At 41.4% G+C, this 20,724-nt stretch overlaps 1 protein-coding gene and 1 pseudogene across 2 annotated transcripts in view; both read left to right on the top strand.

Annotated features, from left to right (window-relative positions):
• KIF14 (kinesin family member 14) overlaps positions 1 to 20,724 on the top strand; it is a 90,707-nt gene that overhangs the window by 44,855 nt on the left and 25,128 nt on the right. For both annotated transcript variants that reach the window (XM_054036502.1, XM_054036501.1), the window contains 7 exons: positions 515 to 662; positions 1,871 to 2,023; positions 2,859 to 2,985; positions 4,166 to 4,259; positions 5,317 to 5,455; positions 13,789 to 13,889; positions 20,255 to 20,349. In XM_054036502.1, coding sequence (XP_053892477.1) covers positions 515 to 662; positions 1,871 to 2,023; positions 2,859 to 2,985; positions 4,166 to 4,259; positions 5,317 to 5,455; positions 13,789 to 13,889; positions 20,255 to 20,349 — 857 coding nt within the window. The remainder of the gene's footprint in view (positions 1 to 514; positions 663 to 1,870; positions 2,024 to 2,858; positions 2,986 to 4,165; positions 4,260 to 5,316; positions 5,456 to 13,788; positions 13,890 to 20,254; positions 20,350 to 20,724) is intronic.
• On the top strand, positions 8,766 to 8,844 carry LOC128842619 (U4 spliceosomal RNA; annotated as a pseudogene).

Genomic DNA, 20,724 nt, shown 5'->3' with positions numbered 1-20,724 from the left:
ACCATGGAGTTCCTGGACTTCAATCTCTTATCTGGAAGCCAAAATTTGGCCTCCAGGACCTCTCTCCTATCCTTCCCCATGTTGTTGGTACCTACATGTACCACGACCACCGGCTCCTCCCCAGCTCTACACATAAGCCTATCTAGATGTCTCGAGAGATCCGCAACCTTCGCACCAGGCAAGCAAGTCACCATGCGGTTCTCCTGATCATCGCAAACCCAGCTATCTATGTTTCTAATAATCAAATTGCCCAAAATGTAGCAGCTGTGGCTAAAGTCTTTTTCCTTGTGTGTGATTTTTCTCCCTGGGGGAGGTGAGAACAGATAATCAATAAACTACAAAAACTTAGCACACCCACCACAATTAAAATGAGAGGTTTTTAGACCTAAATTTCACATTTGACCAAAGCAATAAAGTAATGAATATAGCATTTGTTACTCTTTCTAACTCATATGCAACATACTAAAAAAGGTTAAAAGCTAACATTTTAATTTAAGTTGCTCACTACTTCCAGACTTGAATCAGAAATTGAAGAGGCACGACTGAAAGCCAAGGAAGAAATGATGCAAGGTATCCAGGTTGCAAAAGAGATGGCTCAACAAGAACTTATTTCTCAACAAAAAGTTTACGAAAGCAAGATAAAATCACTAGAAGCAGAACTGGTAAATTGCTTTGCATAATTAAACAAAAAGGTGGATTGTGTAGCCTTTCATGCTGTCTCTCATGCCTGAACAGCTGTATCCCTGGCTCGCTCTCTCCTCTCCTTTGAAACACTTATAAAAGGCCACCTATTGCACAAAGTATTTCAGCTATAATGCACTCTTTTTGCACGGGGTTTTCATTCTTTCTTGTATTTGCTGTTCTGCTAGTTTGCATGTGCCTTGGGGCAAGGACTATTACAAGCAGGATACAATTTTCAGGGTATGCTGGCTTGATATAATTAATAGAGAATAATATATGGTGGCAAAGTGATAAATTTATGATACTTTACTTCTCAGCAAATGTACTATAGCAGGGGTGGGCAAACTTATTGGCCTGAGGGCCACATTAGGATTCCGAAACTGTATGGAGCGCCGGGTGGGGAAGGCTGTGCCTCCCCAAACAGCCTAGCTCCTGCCGCTTCCCACTTTCTGCCCCCCTCAGAAGCCCCAACCCATCCAACCCCCCCTGCTCCTTGTCCCCTGACTGCCCCCTCCTGGGACCCCCACCCCTAACCAACCCCCAGTTCCCCACCCACTATCCAACCCCCCTGCTCACTGTTCCCTGACTGCCCCCACCTCTATTCACACCCCTGCCAGGCCCTTTGGGACTCCCACGCCTATCCAACTGCCTGCTGCTCCCTGTCCCCTGATTGCCCCCTGGGACTCCCTGCCCCTTATCGAATCACCGCGCCCCCTTACCATACCGCTCAGAGCACCAGGACTGGCAGCCACACTGCCGCACAGTCTAGAGCACTGGGGCAGGCCAGCGGCGCTCGCAGCCATGTTGCCCGGCAGGAGCTTGCAGTCCCACCGCCCAGAACGCTGGCAGCACAGCGAGCTGAGGCTGCGGGGGAGAGGGGACAGCAGGGGAGGGTCTGGGGGCTAGCCTCCCCGGCCGGGAGCTTAAGGTCCAGGCAGGATGGTCCCGCGGGCCGTAGTTTGCCCACCTCTGTACTATAGGGTATAGCAGTTGATGTTCATTGACTGGGATATAACCTCCCATTGCTGAGAAAGTGAATTTATCTCTCTAATGTATAGAGGCCATAAATCTTTCATGGACTGAAAGGAGAACAGACTCTAATATCCATCTTTAGCGAATGGGTTGGATGAGCTGAAGCATGTGATTTTTTCCATACCCCATTCATTCTGTCCTTTTGTTTTTTTTTTAGAGAGAAGAATCTCATAAGAAACAAATTCAGGAAATGAATAACCAGCAGACTGCTAGTAAAATACAAGAACTGGAAAAAGCAAAGCAACATCTTGAGTTAGAAGTACATTTCAGCAAGAAGCGTCTGGAAATGGAGACATTAGCCACCAGACAGGTAATTTTAAAACATGCATCTTGTCTGATCACTCGTATATTTAAACAAACCATTATAATAGTATTTAACTTCATTGGCTCTCTTAAAAATAGTCCTTTCCAAAATGATTTTAAGATGGACGTGTCTCATTTACTGCCCTCTTATTAAATCAGCTGCTATTTGGGGAATCAGAAATAACAAGGTCAGCTATAATTTTATGTAATGGGGGCTGGGTAGCTGATATTCCAAACTTAGGGGAATGTTGAGCTCACCAAAAATGATGGACTCAGGCATAAGTGCAAGCAATGTCTAGAATGTTAAGCATTTGGGGAAATATCTGAAGGAGCCAGAATACTTTCAAAAGTTGTTTCCTCAGATTAAAAACATGAAAGGAGACTTGACGGCACCCCTGAAAATGAGGAATTATTCCTAAATCATATTAATAAATGTAATACCTTACATTTTGACCCAGGTTAGGTTTCTACATTTGCTGACTGCAGTAGACACCAAAACTTCATTATTTTCCATGACTGCTAGTGCACATTTTCTTTCATCTTTAAACTTCTATGATAGATTTTTTCTTTTTAAAATAATTGATAGATTATTCTGTTCCCTTTTTCTTGAATTCAGTAGTCCCATTTAAATAATAAATGCTCTAACATATACATGTCAGAATTTAAGCAAGCAATGAAAATTGGTAGAATTTGTGTTGTCTTAACTGATGTAGTAGAGGGATTGGATCAAAGTTTATTGTAAAGCATGCAATCTCAAAAGATAAAATAACCTCTCACCCCATTTTATCCTTTGCTTCTTGTAAAAACATTGTCATGGATGGATCTATATGTCTTTTCTTTAGGCTTTAGAAGATCATACCATTCATCATGCAAAGATTCTTGAAGCTCTGGAGGCTGAGAAGCAGAAAATTGCTAAAGAAATAGAAACTCTCCAGCAGAATCGTGGAAATGGGAATAAAACTATAACTAGTATGTGTGTGTTGGGGGGTGGGGGGAGAGAGAGAGACTGTGTACAGCAGGGGTGGCCAACCTGTGGCTCCAAAGCCACATGCGGCTCTTCAGGGGTTAATATGCAGCTCCTTAAGTAGGCATTGATTCCGGGGCTGTAGCTATAGATGCCAACTTTCCAATGTGCTTGGGGGTGCACACTGCTCAACCCCTGCTCTGCCCCAAGCCCTGTCCCCACTCTACCCTTTCCCCCAAGGCCCCTTCACCTGAGTCTTGCATGCCCTCGCTCCCCCACCCCCCATAGCTTCCTGCACAGGTGAAACAGCTGATTGTGGTGGGAGGGGGGAGTAGGCGCTGATTGGTGGGGGCTGCTGGCAGGCGGCAGGCAGGAGGCGCTGGGGAGCAGGTAGGGGGCTACTGACATATTACTGTGGCTCTTTGGCAATGTATATTGGTAAATTCTGACCCCTTCTCAGGCTCAGGTTGGCCACCCCTGGTGTACAGTGTAACTTTCAATTCATTATTTCCTCTGCTGTCTGGCAATGGAGAGAGAGGCTTTCTCCTCTTCTCTTCCCGCTTGCTGGGAGGTTTACTTTCTGGCAGAGAGACCTCTTTAGTCTCTGTTTTCACTATCCTTCTTGTGAGAAAATTGCTGCATTTCTGGTTGAGATGGGATCCTAGTAGCTTAATCTCTTACCCCAACATGTTATCTCAATGGTATTGAAGTTATAAGACCTTCATCTTTATTGTTGGGATGCGATCCTTGCCCTTCTTGAGACATGCACATCAGGCAGCGCCAGAGTGATACTTTGTTCATATTTAGTTGGGCTGGGTGAACAAACAGAAACATGTAGATTAGCGTACTTCCTCAGCAGACCAAAGGTTCTCCCATCATCAGACGGTCTAGGCTTTGTGGGAAAGAGCAGGAAACACAGTTGTGGAGGCTGGAGGACCAGAGCAGAAAGGTAAAATGTATTTGTTTCTAAAACCATGCAAATATGATGCCTACAGTGATTTAAATGGCATTCCAGTTTTGACATATCCTTTGAAAGTGTGAACTGTCTTTTAGTGTTTTCAGTAAATTGGAAGTCCGTGAGACTGCCTTGTCCACCGAACTCCTTTAAAGGTCTCCTTTTTTGGTCTGGAATCATTTCATTATGTTTGATCCAGTCGACCATAATCTTATGTGTTTTTTATTTAGTTAAGCCTAACTGGAATTCTATGAAACTCTCTCTGATGATCCAGGAGGCCAATACCATTAGTAGCAAATTAGGAAAGCACACAGTCTTTGGCAGGTGAGTTACCTAATTTACACACTAGGCATGTGTTTTAAAAAAAAACCAAAAAAAACCCCTAAATTTGGTGTTGGATGTGGAATGAGCGTATCTTTTTCTTAGAAGACTTTTGCTTAATACTCTTAACTCAAACCTGTTGGTTTGCAAGTTATTTTGAGTAAACTGATTTATAATAAATACACGACAAAGAAACTTCTATTTAAGGCTTCTCAAGAGCCATGATCTTGTATACTATTTTGGTATTTCTCCTTTGAATCTGACTGTATTACAAGAAAATTTTATAGAACCAACCTGATTACAACACTCCTAATACAGGAGTAAGCAAGACATGAGAAGTAATCCTTCAACTATACTCCACGCTGATTAGGCCTCAATTGGAGTATTGTGTCTAGTTCTGGGTGCCACATTTCAGGAAGGATGTGGACAAATTGGAGAGAGTCCAGAGAAGAGTGACAAAAATGATTAAAGGTCTAGAAAACATGACCTATCAGGGAAGATGGAAAAAATTGGGTTTGTTTAGTCTGGAAAAGAGAAGACTGAGAGGGGACATAACCTTTTACATATTTGAAAACTGTTGTTACAAGGAAGAGGAAGAAAAATTGTTTTTCTTAACCTCCTGAGGCTAGGACAGGAAGCAACGGGGTTAAATTGCAGCAAGGGAGGTTTAGGTTGGACATTAGGAAGAACTTCCTAACTGTTAGCGTGGTTAAGCACTGGAATAAATTGCCTAGGGAGGTTGTGGAATCTCTCTCATTGGAGATTTTTAAGAGCAGGTTAGACAAACACCTCTCAGGAATGGCCTAGATAATATTTAGTCCTGCCATCTAGTGCAGGGGACTGGACTAGATGACCTCTAGAGGTTCCTTCCAGTTCTATGATTCTATTATTTTAATTAGCCCCTTGATATTATTTGTTACTTAAGCAAGCCAAATTTTTCAAAAAGTAATCTTTGCCTATTGGCAAACTATTAGCCTCATAGTGTTCCCCTAGTCCACTTTTTTGTTAATTTTGGTGATCATGGCTTTTGTATTTTTCTTTTTTTTTTTTTTTTAATTAGACATGATATATCAGAACAAGGAGATGGCACTGGACCTTCTGTTAAAGTGCTGGTTCGTAACCTCAAGCTGGGAATTGCAACTTTCTGGAGCCCGGAGAAGTTTGAATATAAGCTAGCAGCAATGAAAGAACTCTATGAGGTCTGTAAAAACTGAAGAAAAACTTCACTAATTGTAAACATTTAATTTAAGATATTGATGAAATCAATTAAAGTTAGATTCAGAATTTGTCAGATTTTAATGAACTAAACATCTGTGCTTTTTATGTAGAGTAGGGGAAATCCTAGTTTTTACTCGGTTTTATGCGTTTTAGTTTTTACTCCATCCTTCCTTAGCTAAAGCTCTCATTTACTTAGTAAAAACTGAGTAATGACTTCTGGACTTGGACCCATGTTTGTAACTATTGTATGTGCGTGCGTGCTCATACATTCTGAGAAAATATCAATTGTAAAAGGTCTTATGGATTTTTTTTTTCAAATTTTCACTAGTTTTTGGATCTGGTAAAGTGTAATCAAAGCCCTTGGCATTCATTTTCTCAGTGTTTCTGGGAATACCCTTTTCAGTTTCATAGATTGATCTGGGATCTTTCTTTTGCTGTTTCCGGAGAGAACTGTTGACAGCAGGGAGATATGTCCCTGACTAGAGGGCAGGAAACAAATTTGATTAGACCAGTTGTGACTTACATTTTATAGTAACAAATAAAAAGGATTACACACAAATAGATTGCTAATGAACTTCCACCTTTAGGTTTCTGGAAAACAGCTCACTCTAATACTTGGAAGATGCAGGGACCTTTGGTCTTAAAAAGTGAAACATCAGACTCATTAATTTGGGGGAAGTGCAGTGGTCCATTTATGAAATTTCTTAAAAACATGATTCAAAAAATCCTTCTGAGACCCCAATAGCCTTACTATAGAAATAGAAAGTAAAACAAAGACGTTCTTGATCCAGGTCAATTAGAGCGGTGGTTGTCAATGTTTCCAGACTACTGTACCTCCTTCAGGAGGCTGATTTGTCTTGAGTACCCCTCACTTAAAAACTACTTGCTTACAAAATCAGACATAAAAATACAAGTATCACAGCACAGTATTACTGAAAAATTGCTTATTTTCTCATTTTTACCATATAAATTATCAAATAAATCACGACTCACAGATTGAGAAACACTGGTATAGTAAATAGAGCAGTATTAACAAGTCACTGTCTGTATGAAATTTTAGTTTGTATTGACTTCACTGGTGCATTTTATGTAGCATGTTGTAAAACTAGACAACTATCTAAATGAGTTGATGTACCCCCTGGAAGACCTTTGCATACCCCTGGTTCAGAACCACTGAATTAGAGAAATTTTGCATCATGACATAGATCTATTGAAGTAAATGGACTTATGCCAATTTACACAAGCCAAAGATCTGGCCCTATTTCTTTAACATTTTAGGTGGAATAATTTGTTTTAATTTGTAATATTTATAATCTTGCTATAAAGGAACCAAATTTAAGTTTTAGGTACTTCTCAGTCACATCCTTTCCTCAGACCTCATCCCACACACAGGCAAGTTTACTCAGTTTCTCCATCTGCAGACGGAGATAACAATACATGCATCACAAGAGTGTAGTAAGGCATAGTTGTGAACCCCTTATTCACACTGGTGAGCGGGTACTTATGGGAGTAATTGGTTCACAATCTGGCCCTTAATGGTTGTAAGTTACTTTAATTTCCTCATGTGAAAGGTGCTGCAGAAATGGAAAGTATTATTTATTTCAATAGCAGCTAAATTAATTTACATTATTCATGTGAAAATATTTAAGTTTTAGATATTCTTCTCAGAATCCCCAATTATAAGTGTGTGGGAGGGGAGGATTCCAGTCCAAAAACGTGTGGCTCCTTTTAAATCTCAGCTTTTATACTTTGTTACATGAGATCAGTCGTACATGTAAAAAGACACATGAACATGGTTTGTTGCATCAGTGAAAAGTTAAAGATCAAATACTTTTTTCATATCCGCTCTCTCATACTGATTTCAGCTCTGAGCATCTAATCAAATGCTAAGTACGTGTGCCTACGATGATTAGTTTGGCAAGGCCTTCTATATCAAAGTTACACACATTTTTACACAATATCAGGCAAACCAGCTTGGATCTCTCACTATTCATGTCTCTGTACTAATTGTGCTCTGCATCATTTCACAAAAAAGTTATTAACTGAGCTTGAAATTTGTCATTATACTGAGATTTCTAAAAATACCCTTCTAGAAAAACGTCCATTTGGCTTGAGAGTAAAGAAAAGGACTTATATAGCTTGTTTGTTTGAACTTCGAGGCCCCTACAGTCCTTGAAATGACACTGCCTTGGTTAGTGTTGTGCCCCATTTCTCACAGTACTCATGATGGGTTGGATTGTCACAGCCCAGCTCAGCCACACAAGGGAGTAAATATTATCTTTTCCAAGTAAACCCTGCTGATATGGGGATGCCCCTTTAAAGGAAGGCCCCGGGACAGGTATGGACAGAGGAGTCCCTCCAGTGGAGGGAGAGGTGAGTGTCAGAGGTAGGGTTACCATATGTCTGGATTTTCCCAGACATATCCGACTTTTTGGTCCTCAAATCCCCGTCCGGGAGGAATTTCCAAAAAGCCGAACATGTCCGGGAAAATAGGGAGGCATGATAAGGGGACCGCCTCCTCCCCGGGCTCCAACTTTCGCAGCTCCCGCCACTCTCCACCGCAGTGGGGGCCGAAGCAACCTCCCCAGCGCAGCAGCAGCCGTGGGGCGGGAGGGAAGAGGGGGAATGTGGGGTGCTCAGGGGAGGGGGCGGAGTTGGGGGCGGGGAAGGGGAGGAGTTGGGGCGGGGCCGAGGCCCTGTGGAGTGTCCTCTTTTTGCATTATTGAAATATGGTAACCCTAGAATAGACGGTGTTAATGTTAATGCTTTGTACATAAGAGGAGCATGTGCAAAGGAAGGGGGGGGGCAGGAAAAAAGAAGAAAGGTATCTGTATTTGACTCCACAGTTGTACATATTAAAAAAAACTTTTAGAATTTGAAATTTCATGAAGGCAGACAACACCTTCACAATTATATTGCCCTTTTTATTTAGTCTTGTCTGTATCCAACTTCTTTTCCCATTGCATATCAAAGTTAAAATGGTCGGCCTTGGTCTGTGGGGGAGGAAAATGTGTCAGAGTAAATAAACCCATCTTTGTACAACTGTTTATAAACATACAAGCGCAGTGCAAATTGCCCATGTTCTAGGTCAATATGTCCTAAAGAGCACCATGGATTTATACATTGTGTAAAGTTTTAGAATGGGTAGCTTAGAAAGTCTAGTTAAAAAAAAATCCACCCAACCTGCTGGGCCTCTTCAGGTTCTTTCCATTTTTAGGAGGGCAACAAAAGGGGCACAGAGTGTGGTGTTTCTGCTGCATTCCAGTTCATTTCAGGAACTTTGCAGAGTGTAGTATTGTGCAGTGGCAGTATCATAGCCAATGAGGTTAATCTGAGGTGTGATTATTGCTAGTTGAATCTTTTCTTCAGCGTGTGCAGTAGGTAAGGGTGTAATCTAATTGCATACTAAGACAAACATAGTAGATGGTATTCAGAGGTGAGAGCTGGCTGCAGTGCAGGAAGGGTCCAAAGCTATCAAGTGGGACCATAAAACAGTTTGTCTTAGTTTATACGTGCTTCAGTGTGTGATGCTCTGGATATATGCACACTTGTTCTTTTTCCTTTCAGCATTTATTTTGTGCACAGCCTCATGCACTGTTGACAAATTAGTAGAAAACAATGTGCTATGTCAAGTTTATAATCAAATATTTTGATTTTTGCTGTTTCTAAATGAAATTTCTTCAAACATTTCAAAAACACTAATTCTGATGGAGCATTCAGGCCAGGTCTACACTATAAAGCTTTGCTGACTCAGCATACAGCCACTACGGTTAGTATATCTCTTGTGTATGTGCATACTTGGTTCCTTGTGTCAGTACTGTGTGTACTCACCAGGAGTGTTTGTGTCAATGTGCAGTGCACTATAGGGAGGTATCCCAAAGTGCAACACTCAGTGTGCTCTCTTTGGGTAGTTTTGGCAAAGCAAGGTGGGGCAGAAACAGCTAGTGGAGAAGTGACTGAGAGCAAAGGGTCAACTTCCTATAATGCAGTGTACTCCATCCCATAATATCTATATCCCATAATTTTTATTGCCCATTTTCAATTTCCATGAACGTGTGTGAGACTTGTCGCTGTCTGTCATCTCTGAGCGAGCATGGGGCTTGCACAGCTCTGCACTGTTGTCCTGGGCATTGAAAGCACAGGATGCACGATTCTCCAGTATTTGCAGAGCTGCAAAGAAGAACCGTGGGGATGATTTCCTGGCAGTCACTTTGGTGTGGGACATAGCATGAACCAATTCAAGGTTGTTGGTGGCATTCACAGAACCACTGCTAATGGTGGAGTGCCACTACTGGGACCAAGAAATGAGCACTGAGTGGTGGAATTGTTTCATAATGCAGATTTGGGATGATGAGCAGTGGCTGCAGAACTTTTGGATGTACAAGGCCACATTCCTGGATCTGTGTGCTGAGCTCACCCAAGCCATCCAGTGCAGGGGCACCAAACTGAGAGCTGAACTGACAGTGGAGAAGCAAGTGGTGATCACACTGTGGAAATTTGCAATGCTGGATTGCTACCAGTCAGTAGGAAAATCGACTGTGGAGGGCCATTGTCATGCAAAAGTGCAGGGCCATTAATCGTTTCCTGCTGTGTAGGACTGTGATTCTCTGCTATGTGCAGGATATAGTGGATGGCTTTTCAGTTAAGGGGTTCCCAAACTGCGGTGGAGCAATAGACAGCATGCACGTTCCTGTTTTGGCCCTAGTTCACCTTACTACAGAGTACATCAACATAAAGGGTAACTACTTCTTTTAGTGCTTGCTCATGTCCATTCCATATTAGGTGTGTGTGCTTGCCATATGCCTGAAGTTTTTCTTAGCATTATCTGCGGCGGACCGGCTCTGGCACCCTCTGGAGTGGTGCCCGCATGGCGCAGTATAAGGGGGTGCCACTGGCTCCCCCCCGCCACCTATTATAGAATGGATCTAAGCAACACATCTCAAAGAACACCAGTTATGGAAAAGGTAACTGTCTTTTTTCCACGCTTATGCAAGTGTTGGTGGATCACTGGGGATGCATCAATGTTGGCTGGTCAGGGAAGGTGCATGACACTTTAAGAACACAGGACTGTTCAGAAAGCTACAAGTATGGACCGTCCTTCCCAACTGGCAGATTACCATTGACAATATTAAATTTAAATTAATGGAGATATCCTAGAACTGGAAGGGACCTTGAAAGGTCATCGAGTCCAGCTCCCTGCCTTCACTAGCAGGACCAAATACTGATTTTGCCCCAGATCCCTAAGTGGCCCCCTCAAGGATTGAACTCACAACCCTGGGTTTAGCAGGCCAATGCTCAAACCACTGAGCTGTCCTTCCCCCATTGAAATGCTAGAAGCTGTACACCAGTAATCTTGACAGCACCAAGGAAAGAGTCAACTACAGCAGTGCAGAATAACAGTTGAATGTGCTTTTGGTAGATTGAAACGGCGCTGGGATTGTCAACTCACCAGATTGGATGTCAGTGCAAAAAATATCCCAATGATTATAGCTGCCTGTTGTCCTGCATAATAATTGTGAAGCAAAGTGGGAAAACTTGCTGCAGGGGTGGTGGTGAAGTGGCTGTCGTCTGAGTTTGAACAGCTAGACTCAAGGGCTTTCAGATGAGCTCAACGAGGAGCTATACGTCTTAGGGAGCTTTGAAAGAGCATTTTAACAGCAAGCCACAGCAATGTGCTGTCGTGTACTGTACTCAACTTGGCACTGCAGTTTGGAGGCCTGTTAGGAATTGTGTGGTGTTTGCTGTACTTCTGTGCATGTATCACTGTAACAAGTCCACTGCCCTGCCCCTCTTCCTGGGCCCGCTAGCTGTCCCAATGAAGTGCAGAGAGGCCTCCAGTTATGCAGCACCCATGGCTTTATTTACACACACAGTTCTCCCACCACCAGTGTTAAGCTATATACAAGGCATGCAGGGTTAGTTCTCCCTTTTCCTACAGTCAGCCCGCAGCTAGGAGACTTGACCTTTCCCTGGCTGGCCTTTCTGCTGGCTCCCAGCCCTTATAACTGCTGGCTTGTCAGGCCCGCAGGTGGAGCCAATCTGCAGGCCAGGCATCAGGTCTGTTTCACCAGCCCCAATCTATTTCTCTTGATTGGAGCAGGCTGAGCAGGGGTAATTAGGTGCTTTTGCACCAGCACCCTGCTATAATCACCTGTTAATGTTGGTGTGCTTGATATACACTTATTACGACTACTCTGGCACTGATCCTATAGGTTGCGAGTGTATGAGACCACTACTTTCACTGCCAGCAGGCATTACACAACGTGTGTTAACTAATAAAGATGAACAACTTTCAAAACAAAGGAGTTTTATTCATTTACAAAAACAGCCCCATGTACATAAACAAACTGCTCCACATGGCCCCCCTAACTCTACAGGGGAATGAATAGCAGATAGCAGCTCTACCTCTTGTAGTACAAGTAAATTAATGCAAAATGGATAGCTGTGTCCTGCTGTTAGGGATGCCCTCACAGTAATGAGAAATTTATTTACACTCTTACCTGAGGTTCCTTCCCCTACGTCAGGTTTGCCTATGCTCAACTGCAGAGACTGGCTGAACTGCAGTGGAGTCAAAAACAGGTTCCGGCTTGCAACACAGCTGGACCCTCCTGGTCACCTGTCCCCATATGCCACCACCCCTTCCTTGTCGTTGTCATCATCCTCCTCACTGCTCATGGCAGGGGCCTGTGACTCAGGCTCCTCAGAGGTATCTAAGGTGGTGTGCTGGGTGGTGGTGGGGTTTAAGCAGGAGGTCTATGACTCGGCACCAGATAGATTGTTACCCTCCCTGGCCTTCTGATTGGCCTGCCACAATTCCTTGGCTTTCATATGACACTGCTGCTGGTCCTTGTCATACCCTCTTCTCTTGCATCCCCTTAACAGTCTGTTCATAGATGTTGACCCTTCTACAGCTGGTTCAGAGCTGTGCCTGCACAGCCCTTCTCCCCGCAGTCCCAGGAGATCATAGCTCCTCTCTACTCCAGGCAGGAGTGCATCTGGAGTGTGTAGCTGACATAGTCAGCTGGGAAGTTGCATACAACAAGGGAGAGCAGATAGAAGTATGCTCACCCAGCTGAACAACTAGGAAAAGGCATTTCAAAATACATGAGGGGTTTTAAAGGTGGGGGGCTTCTGGCATGCATGACCCCTGGAGTTAACAATTGTGACCAGAGCAGTCAGTGTCGGGCATTGTGGGGCAGCTGCTGGAGGACTTTTTGGGTCGACATGGGTAACTCCATGCTATACTTGAGTTGTGTTGATTTCTGCACATTGACCATAGCACAATGCTGCTCAGGGAGCTGGTGTTTCTATGTTAGTGTAATGGGGCACATACATCAGTGGAAGAGACATTTAAGTGTACAACCAGGTTGACACGTCAACCTAACTTTGAAGTGTAGAGCAGGCCTAACTCAGTGGCAAGCTTGGAATTTGAAAAAAACTATTTGTGCTACTAGAGCCCCAAAAATACCATCAGAAAATTTTCTCAGAAAAAATACTGGCTTTTCATGTTTGGAAAATGTTGTTCTGTAACTTTTATCAAACTTTCAAACAAAATTGCCCCTCAAATGGTGAAACCTGAAACCCTTTCATTTGAAAGGGTAATTTCTTCAGACACATGTAGGTATCTGAAATCAGAAATTTAAGAAGAAAGCTCCAGAATTCTTCCTTCAGTATTATCTAGTTCAAATTTTGTAAATGGAAGTGTGGGGACGGAGTTGGGGGAAATTCTGTTTCTATGTATGTGTATCAAATAACAAAACTCTGTTTAGATATATTTATTGTTAGGAACTGCTTTGGTCTTGGCAATACTAGAGAACAGGTGCTATTACATATGGGAAAAATGGCTAGAATGTATTTCTAAATGTTATAATAATGCAAGAAACTTTAGTGAAATCTAAATGCATTGAGTCTTTATGCTTCTGGCTTAGGGAGTGAACTGTAAAGTAGTTTTGTCCTTGGCTCTCCCAAATCCTGGATGCTGGATAACATTGTCTTTCCTAAACTTTTATCTTGTTTGTAAAGACTAGTGTGGACACTCCATAAAAGTTTGTAGCCTGGAACAAATCTGTGGAGACCTTTCTGCATTAGCATTTACAAATATGTTAAGTACTTCAAGTTAATTGCAATCAGTTTACATTAAACCTTTGTGTCTCAAGTTGACATAACCTTAAGCAAGCAAACAAACATTTATTTCAAAAGGCAAATGCTAATATTAAAGACCATCCTACTTTCTTTACAAATGAATTGTAAACTTTTATTATACCATTCCTCTCTTTAACATAGCTAAAAGAACTAGATTTTCTTCTCCTTTCAGAGTAACGGTAGTAACAAAGCTGATGATGTATTTTATGATCCTGCTGATGAGTGGGAACCTGACCTTACAACTACATCTGTTTCTTCCTTTTCCAAAAGGAGGTAAATAATTTATTATTCTAATTTTTTATATTTAAAAATTACATTTTCAGAAACTTGTTGATTGGTATAATTAAATGTCTGAATAAATCTGCATTATTGATTTTGTTTGCCTTATTATGGTGCTGACACTTACACGTTAAAAATTATTTCCCATTCAACTTGTGTATTTGCGAGGAGGGTGGAATTGCACGGATATAATCTTAGCAAGCTCTGAGGCTCTTTTGGACACATTATGCCAATAGTGATAAAATAAATATAATTTCATGTATTTTTGGAATGGCAGAAGTATGCTCTTCATGCATATTAATGACTTTCCTATTGTGAATGTGATGCACTTAGCAGTGACTTTTTTGTATCTTTTTAAAAAAAGTAACCTTAAAAAAAAAAAAAAAAAATATGGATGACTCCCCATCTTGTTACTTTATGATGTACCTAGGAGGCCTGAAAGATGTGGGTTTTTTCTAATGCTTTTTTTCCTTATGTTTTCCCTTGGAGATATCAACAATGTTGAGTCTTGCATTACTTTTGCTGGAGGTCTATTTTAAGGCCTGTCTGCACTAAAGTTTTTACCTAATTGGTTGACAATTAGCTTAAGATACTTTGGGGAGTGTCCAGATTTACCTTTACAAAGTAGCAATCAATTTAATTCCTGAGATTGAATGTTTGTCTAGAGGTGTGGTGGGTTTTTTTTTTTTTAGAGGAACCAGTCGCATGGACTTGACCATGTCTATACTAGGAGTGGTTTGCCATTATATCTATTAAATGTGCAAAAACAACTCCACCCCCAAACTTTAATGCAGAGTTAAGGTTGCCTGGTGATAACGCCCTACCAGAATATTGAGTTCAGCAAAGCTCAAACTTGTGAAAACCAGGAAATACAGAGTTACAGTAAATGTCTGTGCAGTCTTAAATCTGCCCCAATAAGCCCATAAGATACTCTCACTTGCCTTTGCTATGTATTGCACAGGCGCTCCCTATACTTTCATACTTAGCTTATTCCACAGAAAAAAATCCACATATACTAAATTTTACACCCGTTCAATCCCTTTCACAACCTTAGGCACACTATACCACCAAACATTATCCTTTCACTTACCCTTCCTTAAAAATCACAGACCACGCTAATTTCTCACCTAACTGCTGACAATCCCCATGGCAAGAAGATCCCAGGCCCTGCTAGTGACTGCCTACATAGCGCAGCGATGAAATGAAGCATACTGGGTCTGACAAGGGACACAGGCACCCCTTTTTTTTCCCTTTCTTGCACCTCTTTCATGTGATTACACACACGGGTCAGGGAGAGGGGCTAACACCACCCCCAGAGGGCCGCAGTCTCCCAGGACACCTTGTATCACAATCGCAGCTCTTCCAAGCTATTACAGCTTCCTCTGCCATTCAGTACAGTTATACTTAATACAGTGAATAAAGCTGGAGTACATACAGATAATTCCCAATGGCTATTGCCAGCTCTGAGGGGCAGAGTTAAGGTTGTGGGGGCATGAATTCTCACCTGAACTTTAAACCCCCCTCTCCCCCCCCCAACCTCAGGCCACATTCATGTATCATGGAAAAAATAAAAAAGGGTACCTTTTAAAGGCAGACTTAGTGTATATAGGTACAATATATTTTTTATGACTTTTTGAGTGGGCATTGTAAAGCTATAATACCTTCAACATTGTGGACTATCAAGTAAGCAGTAAATCTAACTAAAGAGAATAGTTATCTTTCATGCACAGCAGTTACTTTATAATCCTAAATTAGGGCTGTCGATTAATCGCAGTTAACTCACGCAATTCACTCAAAAAATAAATCACTATTAAAAAAATTAATCGCACTGTTAAGCAATAGAATACCAATTGAAATTTATTCAATATTTTTGGATGTTTTTCTTCATTTTAAATGTATCTATTTCAATTACAACACGGAATACAAAGTGTACAGTGATCACTTTATTATTTTTATTAAATATTTGCACTGTAAAAATGATAAACGAAACAGTATTTTTTCAGTGTACCTCATACAGGTACTGTAGTGCAATCTCTTTATCATGAAAGTGGAACTTACAGATGTAGGGTTTTTTTGTTACATAACTGCACTCAAACATAACAATGTAAAACTTTAGAGCCTATAAGTCCATTCAGTCCTACTTCTTGTTCAGCCAATCACCAAGAGAAACCAGTTTGTTTACATTTGTGGGAGATAATGCTGCCCACTTCTTAGTTACAATGTCACCTGAAACTGAGAACATGCATTCGGAGGTACTCTTGTAGCTGGCATCGCAAGATATTTATGTGCCACATGCACTAAAGATTCATATGCCTCTTCATGCTTCGGCCATCGTTCCAGAGAACATGCTTCCATGCTGATGATGCTCATTTAAAAAAAATGCATTAATTAAATTAGTGACTGAACTCCTTGGGGAAGAATTGTATGTCTCCTGCTCTGTTTTACCAGCATTCTGCCATATATTTCTTGCTATAGCAGTCTTGAATGATGACCCAGCACATCTTGTTTGTTTTAAGACCACTTTCACTGCAAGATAGTTACAGCAGTTGGCCCAAGATTTAAGAATCTGAAGTGTCTTCCAAAGTTTGAGGGATGAGGCATGGAGCATGCTTTCAGAAGTCTTAGAAGAGCAACACTTTGATACGGAAACTATAGAATCCAAACCACCATAAAAGAAAAGCAACCTTCTGCTGGTGGCATCTGACTCAGATGGTGAAAATGAACATGCATCGGTCCACACTGCTTTGGATTGTTATTGAGCAGAACCCGTCATCAGCATGGACGCTTGTCCTCTGGAATGGTGGTTAAAGCATCAAAGAACATATGAATCTTTAGCGCATCTGGCATGTAAATATCTTGCGATGCCGGCTACAAGAGTGCCATGCAAATGCCTGTTCTCACTTTCAGGTGACATTATAATTAAGAAGTGGGCAGCATTATCTCCTGTAAATGTAAACAAACTTGTTTTTCTTAGTGTTTGGCTGAACAAGAAGTAGGACTGAGTGAACTTGTAGGCTCTGAAGTTTTACATTGTTTTATTTTTTGAATGCAGGTTTTAACTCAACAGCATTCTGTGTTGTAATTGAAATCAATATATTTGAAAATATAGAAAACATCAAAAAAAGTAAATAAATTATATTCTATTATTGTTTAATAACGCAATTAATCATGATTCATTTTTTTAATTGTTTGATAGCCCTATCCTAAATCTTGAAACTGTGTAGGTTTTTTTTTTTTTTTTTTGGGAAAGGTGAAAAATACCAAAAATATGTTACGTTTTAAAACAATTTTTCCCCCCAAATGTTTTTAGCTATCGGAAGTACAAAATAGCGTCTGGTTCCGAAGGTTTTATTTACACTTCTATAATTTAAAAGCATCATATTTAAAAAAGTAAATTGCAGCTGAGCCAAGACCTTGTACATGAAGTTTTAGCCTTGTAACCGTGTTTACGACTGAATTGCAAACTCCTGCAAATAGTAGCTTATAATAGAAATGCTGACAGATCCTTAATTATGGCTTTGCTACTGGGCACAGATATGATACTGTTATTCTGCAGTAAAGCAGTTTAGTTCAGCTGATTGTAAATCTTTATATGCGTTGTTGACAGCCCAAAGTAAATTCTACCCTGGGGTTAAATAAAAGTTCTTTAAAAGGAATCTGACAGGCAGTTTCTTTATTTCTAGTCTAAATATTGGTTTAACAATAGAATAAAGTTGGAACGGCAACAGCTTTCCTGGTCTGTTGCTTGCTGGGCAGTAATTGAATGCTATTCCTGTGCAATGTCAGAGTCTCAGTTGTGTATTTAATCTGCCTATTTTAAACAATATCCTGTATAAAAGTGAATTGAAAGAAAAAGATTTTGAATTGTCAACACCTGAGTTCAAGGTTCTGTTTTTTTTCTGTAACACTTGGTGACATCACTAATGGTGAAGGAAATTGAATTCAATATGCTATGTAGGAGTGTTTGATGTTGCTGATTATAGCAGGGGGGAAAGAAAATACTGAACCTCATGGCATGGAGAGTGAGTAAGAATTCATTAAAAAATATGTGGATTTGGGTAATTAGCAGTTTCTGTTTTTGAAAAAGCATTCTGTGTCCTTTGATGCCACCCCTGACATGTAGTGTTAAGTTTGTTAAACGAGCAAATAGACACAGAGAAAAGCAAAGCTATTGTCACTTATTCCCTTAAAAAGGAAGGTGGGTGGCTGACTGAAGTTATTTTCTTCTGACAGGGTCCAAAAATCAGCCTCTTCTCTAAAGGGGCAGGCCCAGATTTCATGTTGCTAAGCCCTATGAACCAGGGAGGAAGCAGTCCTTTGTTTTCTCCAAGCTTTAGAAAGGAAGGATAGTCCAAGGATTAGGACACTAGCCTAGTACTGGGGAGACCTGGGTTGAAGTCCCTGCTCTGCCACAGACCTCTTGTGTGACCTTGGGCAGGTCACAGTCTCTGTGCCTCAGTTCCCCATCTGTAAAATATGGGTAATAGTACTACCCTACCTCACAGAAGTGTTGAGAGGATAAATACATTAGACTGTTAGATGCTCAGATAGTAAAGTAATGGGGGCCTTATAAGTTATTAAAATTGAGCCTCACTTAGTCTAGTTTCTGTTCAAACAAGAGAGATCAGTCCAGCTCAGTCAGCAGCTTCTACAGAGGAAGAGCTCGGAGTCTGACGACTATTCATCCAGGTATAGCTACTGGGCTTCGTTCTGTTGCAAATCCCCTTAAGTTGAGATTTTCAGGTACTGTCTATATCTCAAGTTGACTTAATTGAATTTGCCCCAATCTAAGGTCAGCTAAGATGACCGCCTCCAAGGTATGCAGGTGTTTCCTCATAAACTCTGATAACACTATGGTGTTAGTATATTTGATCTGTCTGGATAGCACCAGGAACCTCACGTAGCTAAGGGGGGGCATACTGCTGTTTATATGAATGTAAGGACACCTGCTATCAATAAGTCTGACGCATCTGGAGCCACCTACATTGCTAAGCAGAATGTTTATGATGGGGGGAGTGTTTACTTAGTCAGCAGGGACTCTGACCAAATGAGCATGGTGCTTAGAGTTGCCCTCCCTTAGGGAGCCATGTGGTAGAGGGATAAGTAGAAGAACATGGCATTCCATTTGTGTCCATGCCCCTATGGTCCTAAATCTTTTCAGGGTATGCCAACTGTAGGTAAGAAGGTTGGAGGTTTTTTACTGCATGTTAGTTAGCAGGTAGTCTAAGGTTTATCTTGCCCAGCAAATGGATGTGAAAATTGGCGCTAGGATTTTGCCACATGGTAGATACCATGTGTTAGCTAATATATGGTTTTTAAGGGAAAAAATTATTTATTTATTTATTTTTAGAGAAGACAAGATCTCCATGGTTAGTCTAGCCTCTTCCCTGGATGCCTGCTGAGGTACTATGTTCAGAACACAAGGTCTGTGCTCTGCAGGCACATAAAGAGAAGTTCTATTCCCATTTTCTGTGGCTGAGTCAAGATAGCCACTCTCTCCTAGAATTCTAGGATTGAGGGTGAGACTTGTAGATAGGGTGGTGTGTAGGCTAATGCAGGGGTTCTCAACCTTTTTCTTTCTGAGGCCCCCCCCAACATGTGATTTTAAAAACTCCATGGCACACCTGTGCCACAAGAACTTATTTTCTGCATATAAAAACCAGGGCCAGCATTAAGGAGTAGCAAGCAGGGCAATTATCCGGGGGTCCACACGACAGGGAGCCTTGTGAAGCTAAGTTGCTCAGACTTCTGCTTCAGCCCTGTGTGGTGGGGCCCATGGCCCTGGGATTCAGCCCTGCACAGCAGGGCTTAGGCTTTCTGCCCTGGGCCCCAGTGAGTCCAACACTGGTCCTGCTTGACGGACACCCTGAAACCTGGTGGAGATCCACTGGGGTAATGCATTGTTCATTCATATTGGAAGGAACTGAACTTGGAGAAAGCAGGCTCTTGAGGAGGTAAATTCTGTTATTTTAATTGATCATCATTCCTGCTTATATAATCAAATTGAAGAGGGTCCAGTGTAATAAGAGTGAGTCACACAGGAGTTCTAGTTGGAGAGTAGGGGCAGATAGTCAGCTCAGTTAAATTGTCATAATTCCATTGACTCAAATGGCAGTATGACACTTTACATTAACTGAGGATCAACCCTGATCTTTATTTCCTGGCTCATATGTAAGGGGACAGTGATGACTGGTACACCTTATAGTCTGTGCTGTTTTGATCCAGTCACTGAAAGATAAGTGGGATTCTCACTGATCTTTCTGAGGGCAAATGTCTGCAATTTTCCACTGACCTTCTGGAATAAATCTAAATAAAGACCTGTCTCTCTTGTGTTTCCCCTCCATGCCCTCATATTCTAGGAGCAGAAGTTTCATGAGGAACAGGAGAATTTCTGGATGTTTGTCTGATATAAAATTGCAGCCAATCCAGACTCTACACACATCGCACTTATCAGGTGCTTTTTTTTTGTATGGCAGATTACCTTTTATTTCATACTGAGAAGCTGGAAACGTATAGCTTATTATTATTAATAGTAATTTATGTCTGTGTAATAATTTGAGAATTTATTGTAAAGAAAATGAGAAGCCTGACATTTTACAAGTAAAATATTCATATTTGTAGTGGGTGTTCCTGTGCCCGCCTGTAGACCTTACAGCATTTCTTTGCCTAAATCTTTGTCTCATCCTTCTTGAGGGTAAAACCCTCGTGAGCAAGGCTCCTGCCTATCATGCTGAGAGTTTTGGCTGGAAACTCGCTACACTTAGCCATTGAAGGTTAACTAGGATGATGCTGTCACCTAGCGCCTAGTGTTGGCTGTACCAGAGATTAT

Source organism: Malaclemys terrapin, chromosome 8, assembly GCF_027887155.1.
Source record: "Malaclemys terrapin pileata isolate rMalTer1 chromosome 8, rMalTer1.hap1, whole genome shotgun sequence".
In the NCBI taxonomy this organism is placed as follows: Eukaryota; Metazoa; Chordata; order Testudines; family Emydidae; genus Malaclemys; species Malaclemys terrapin.
This window is presented reverse-complemented; position numbering and strand designations above follow the sequence as displayed.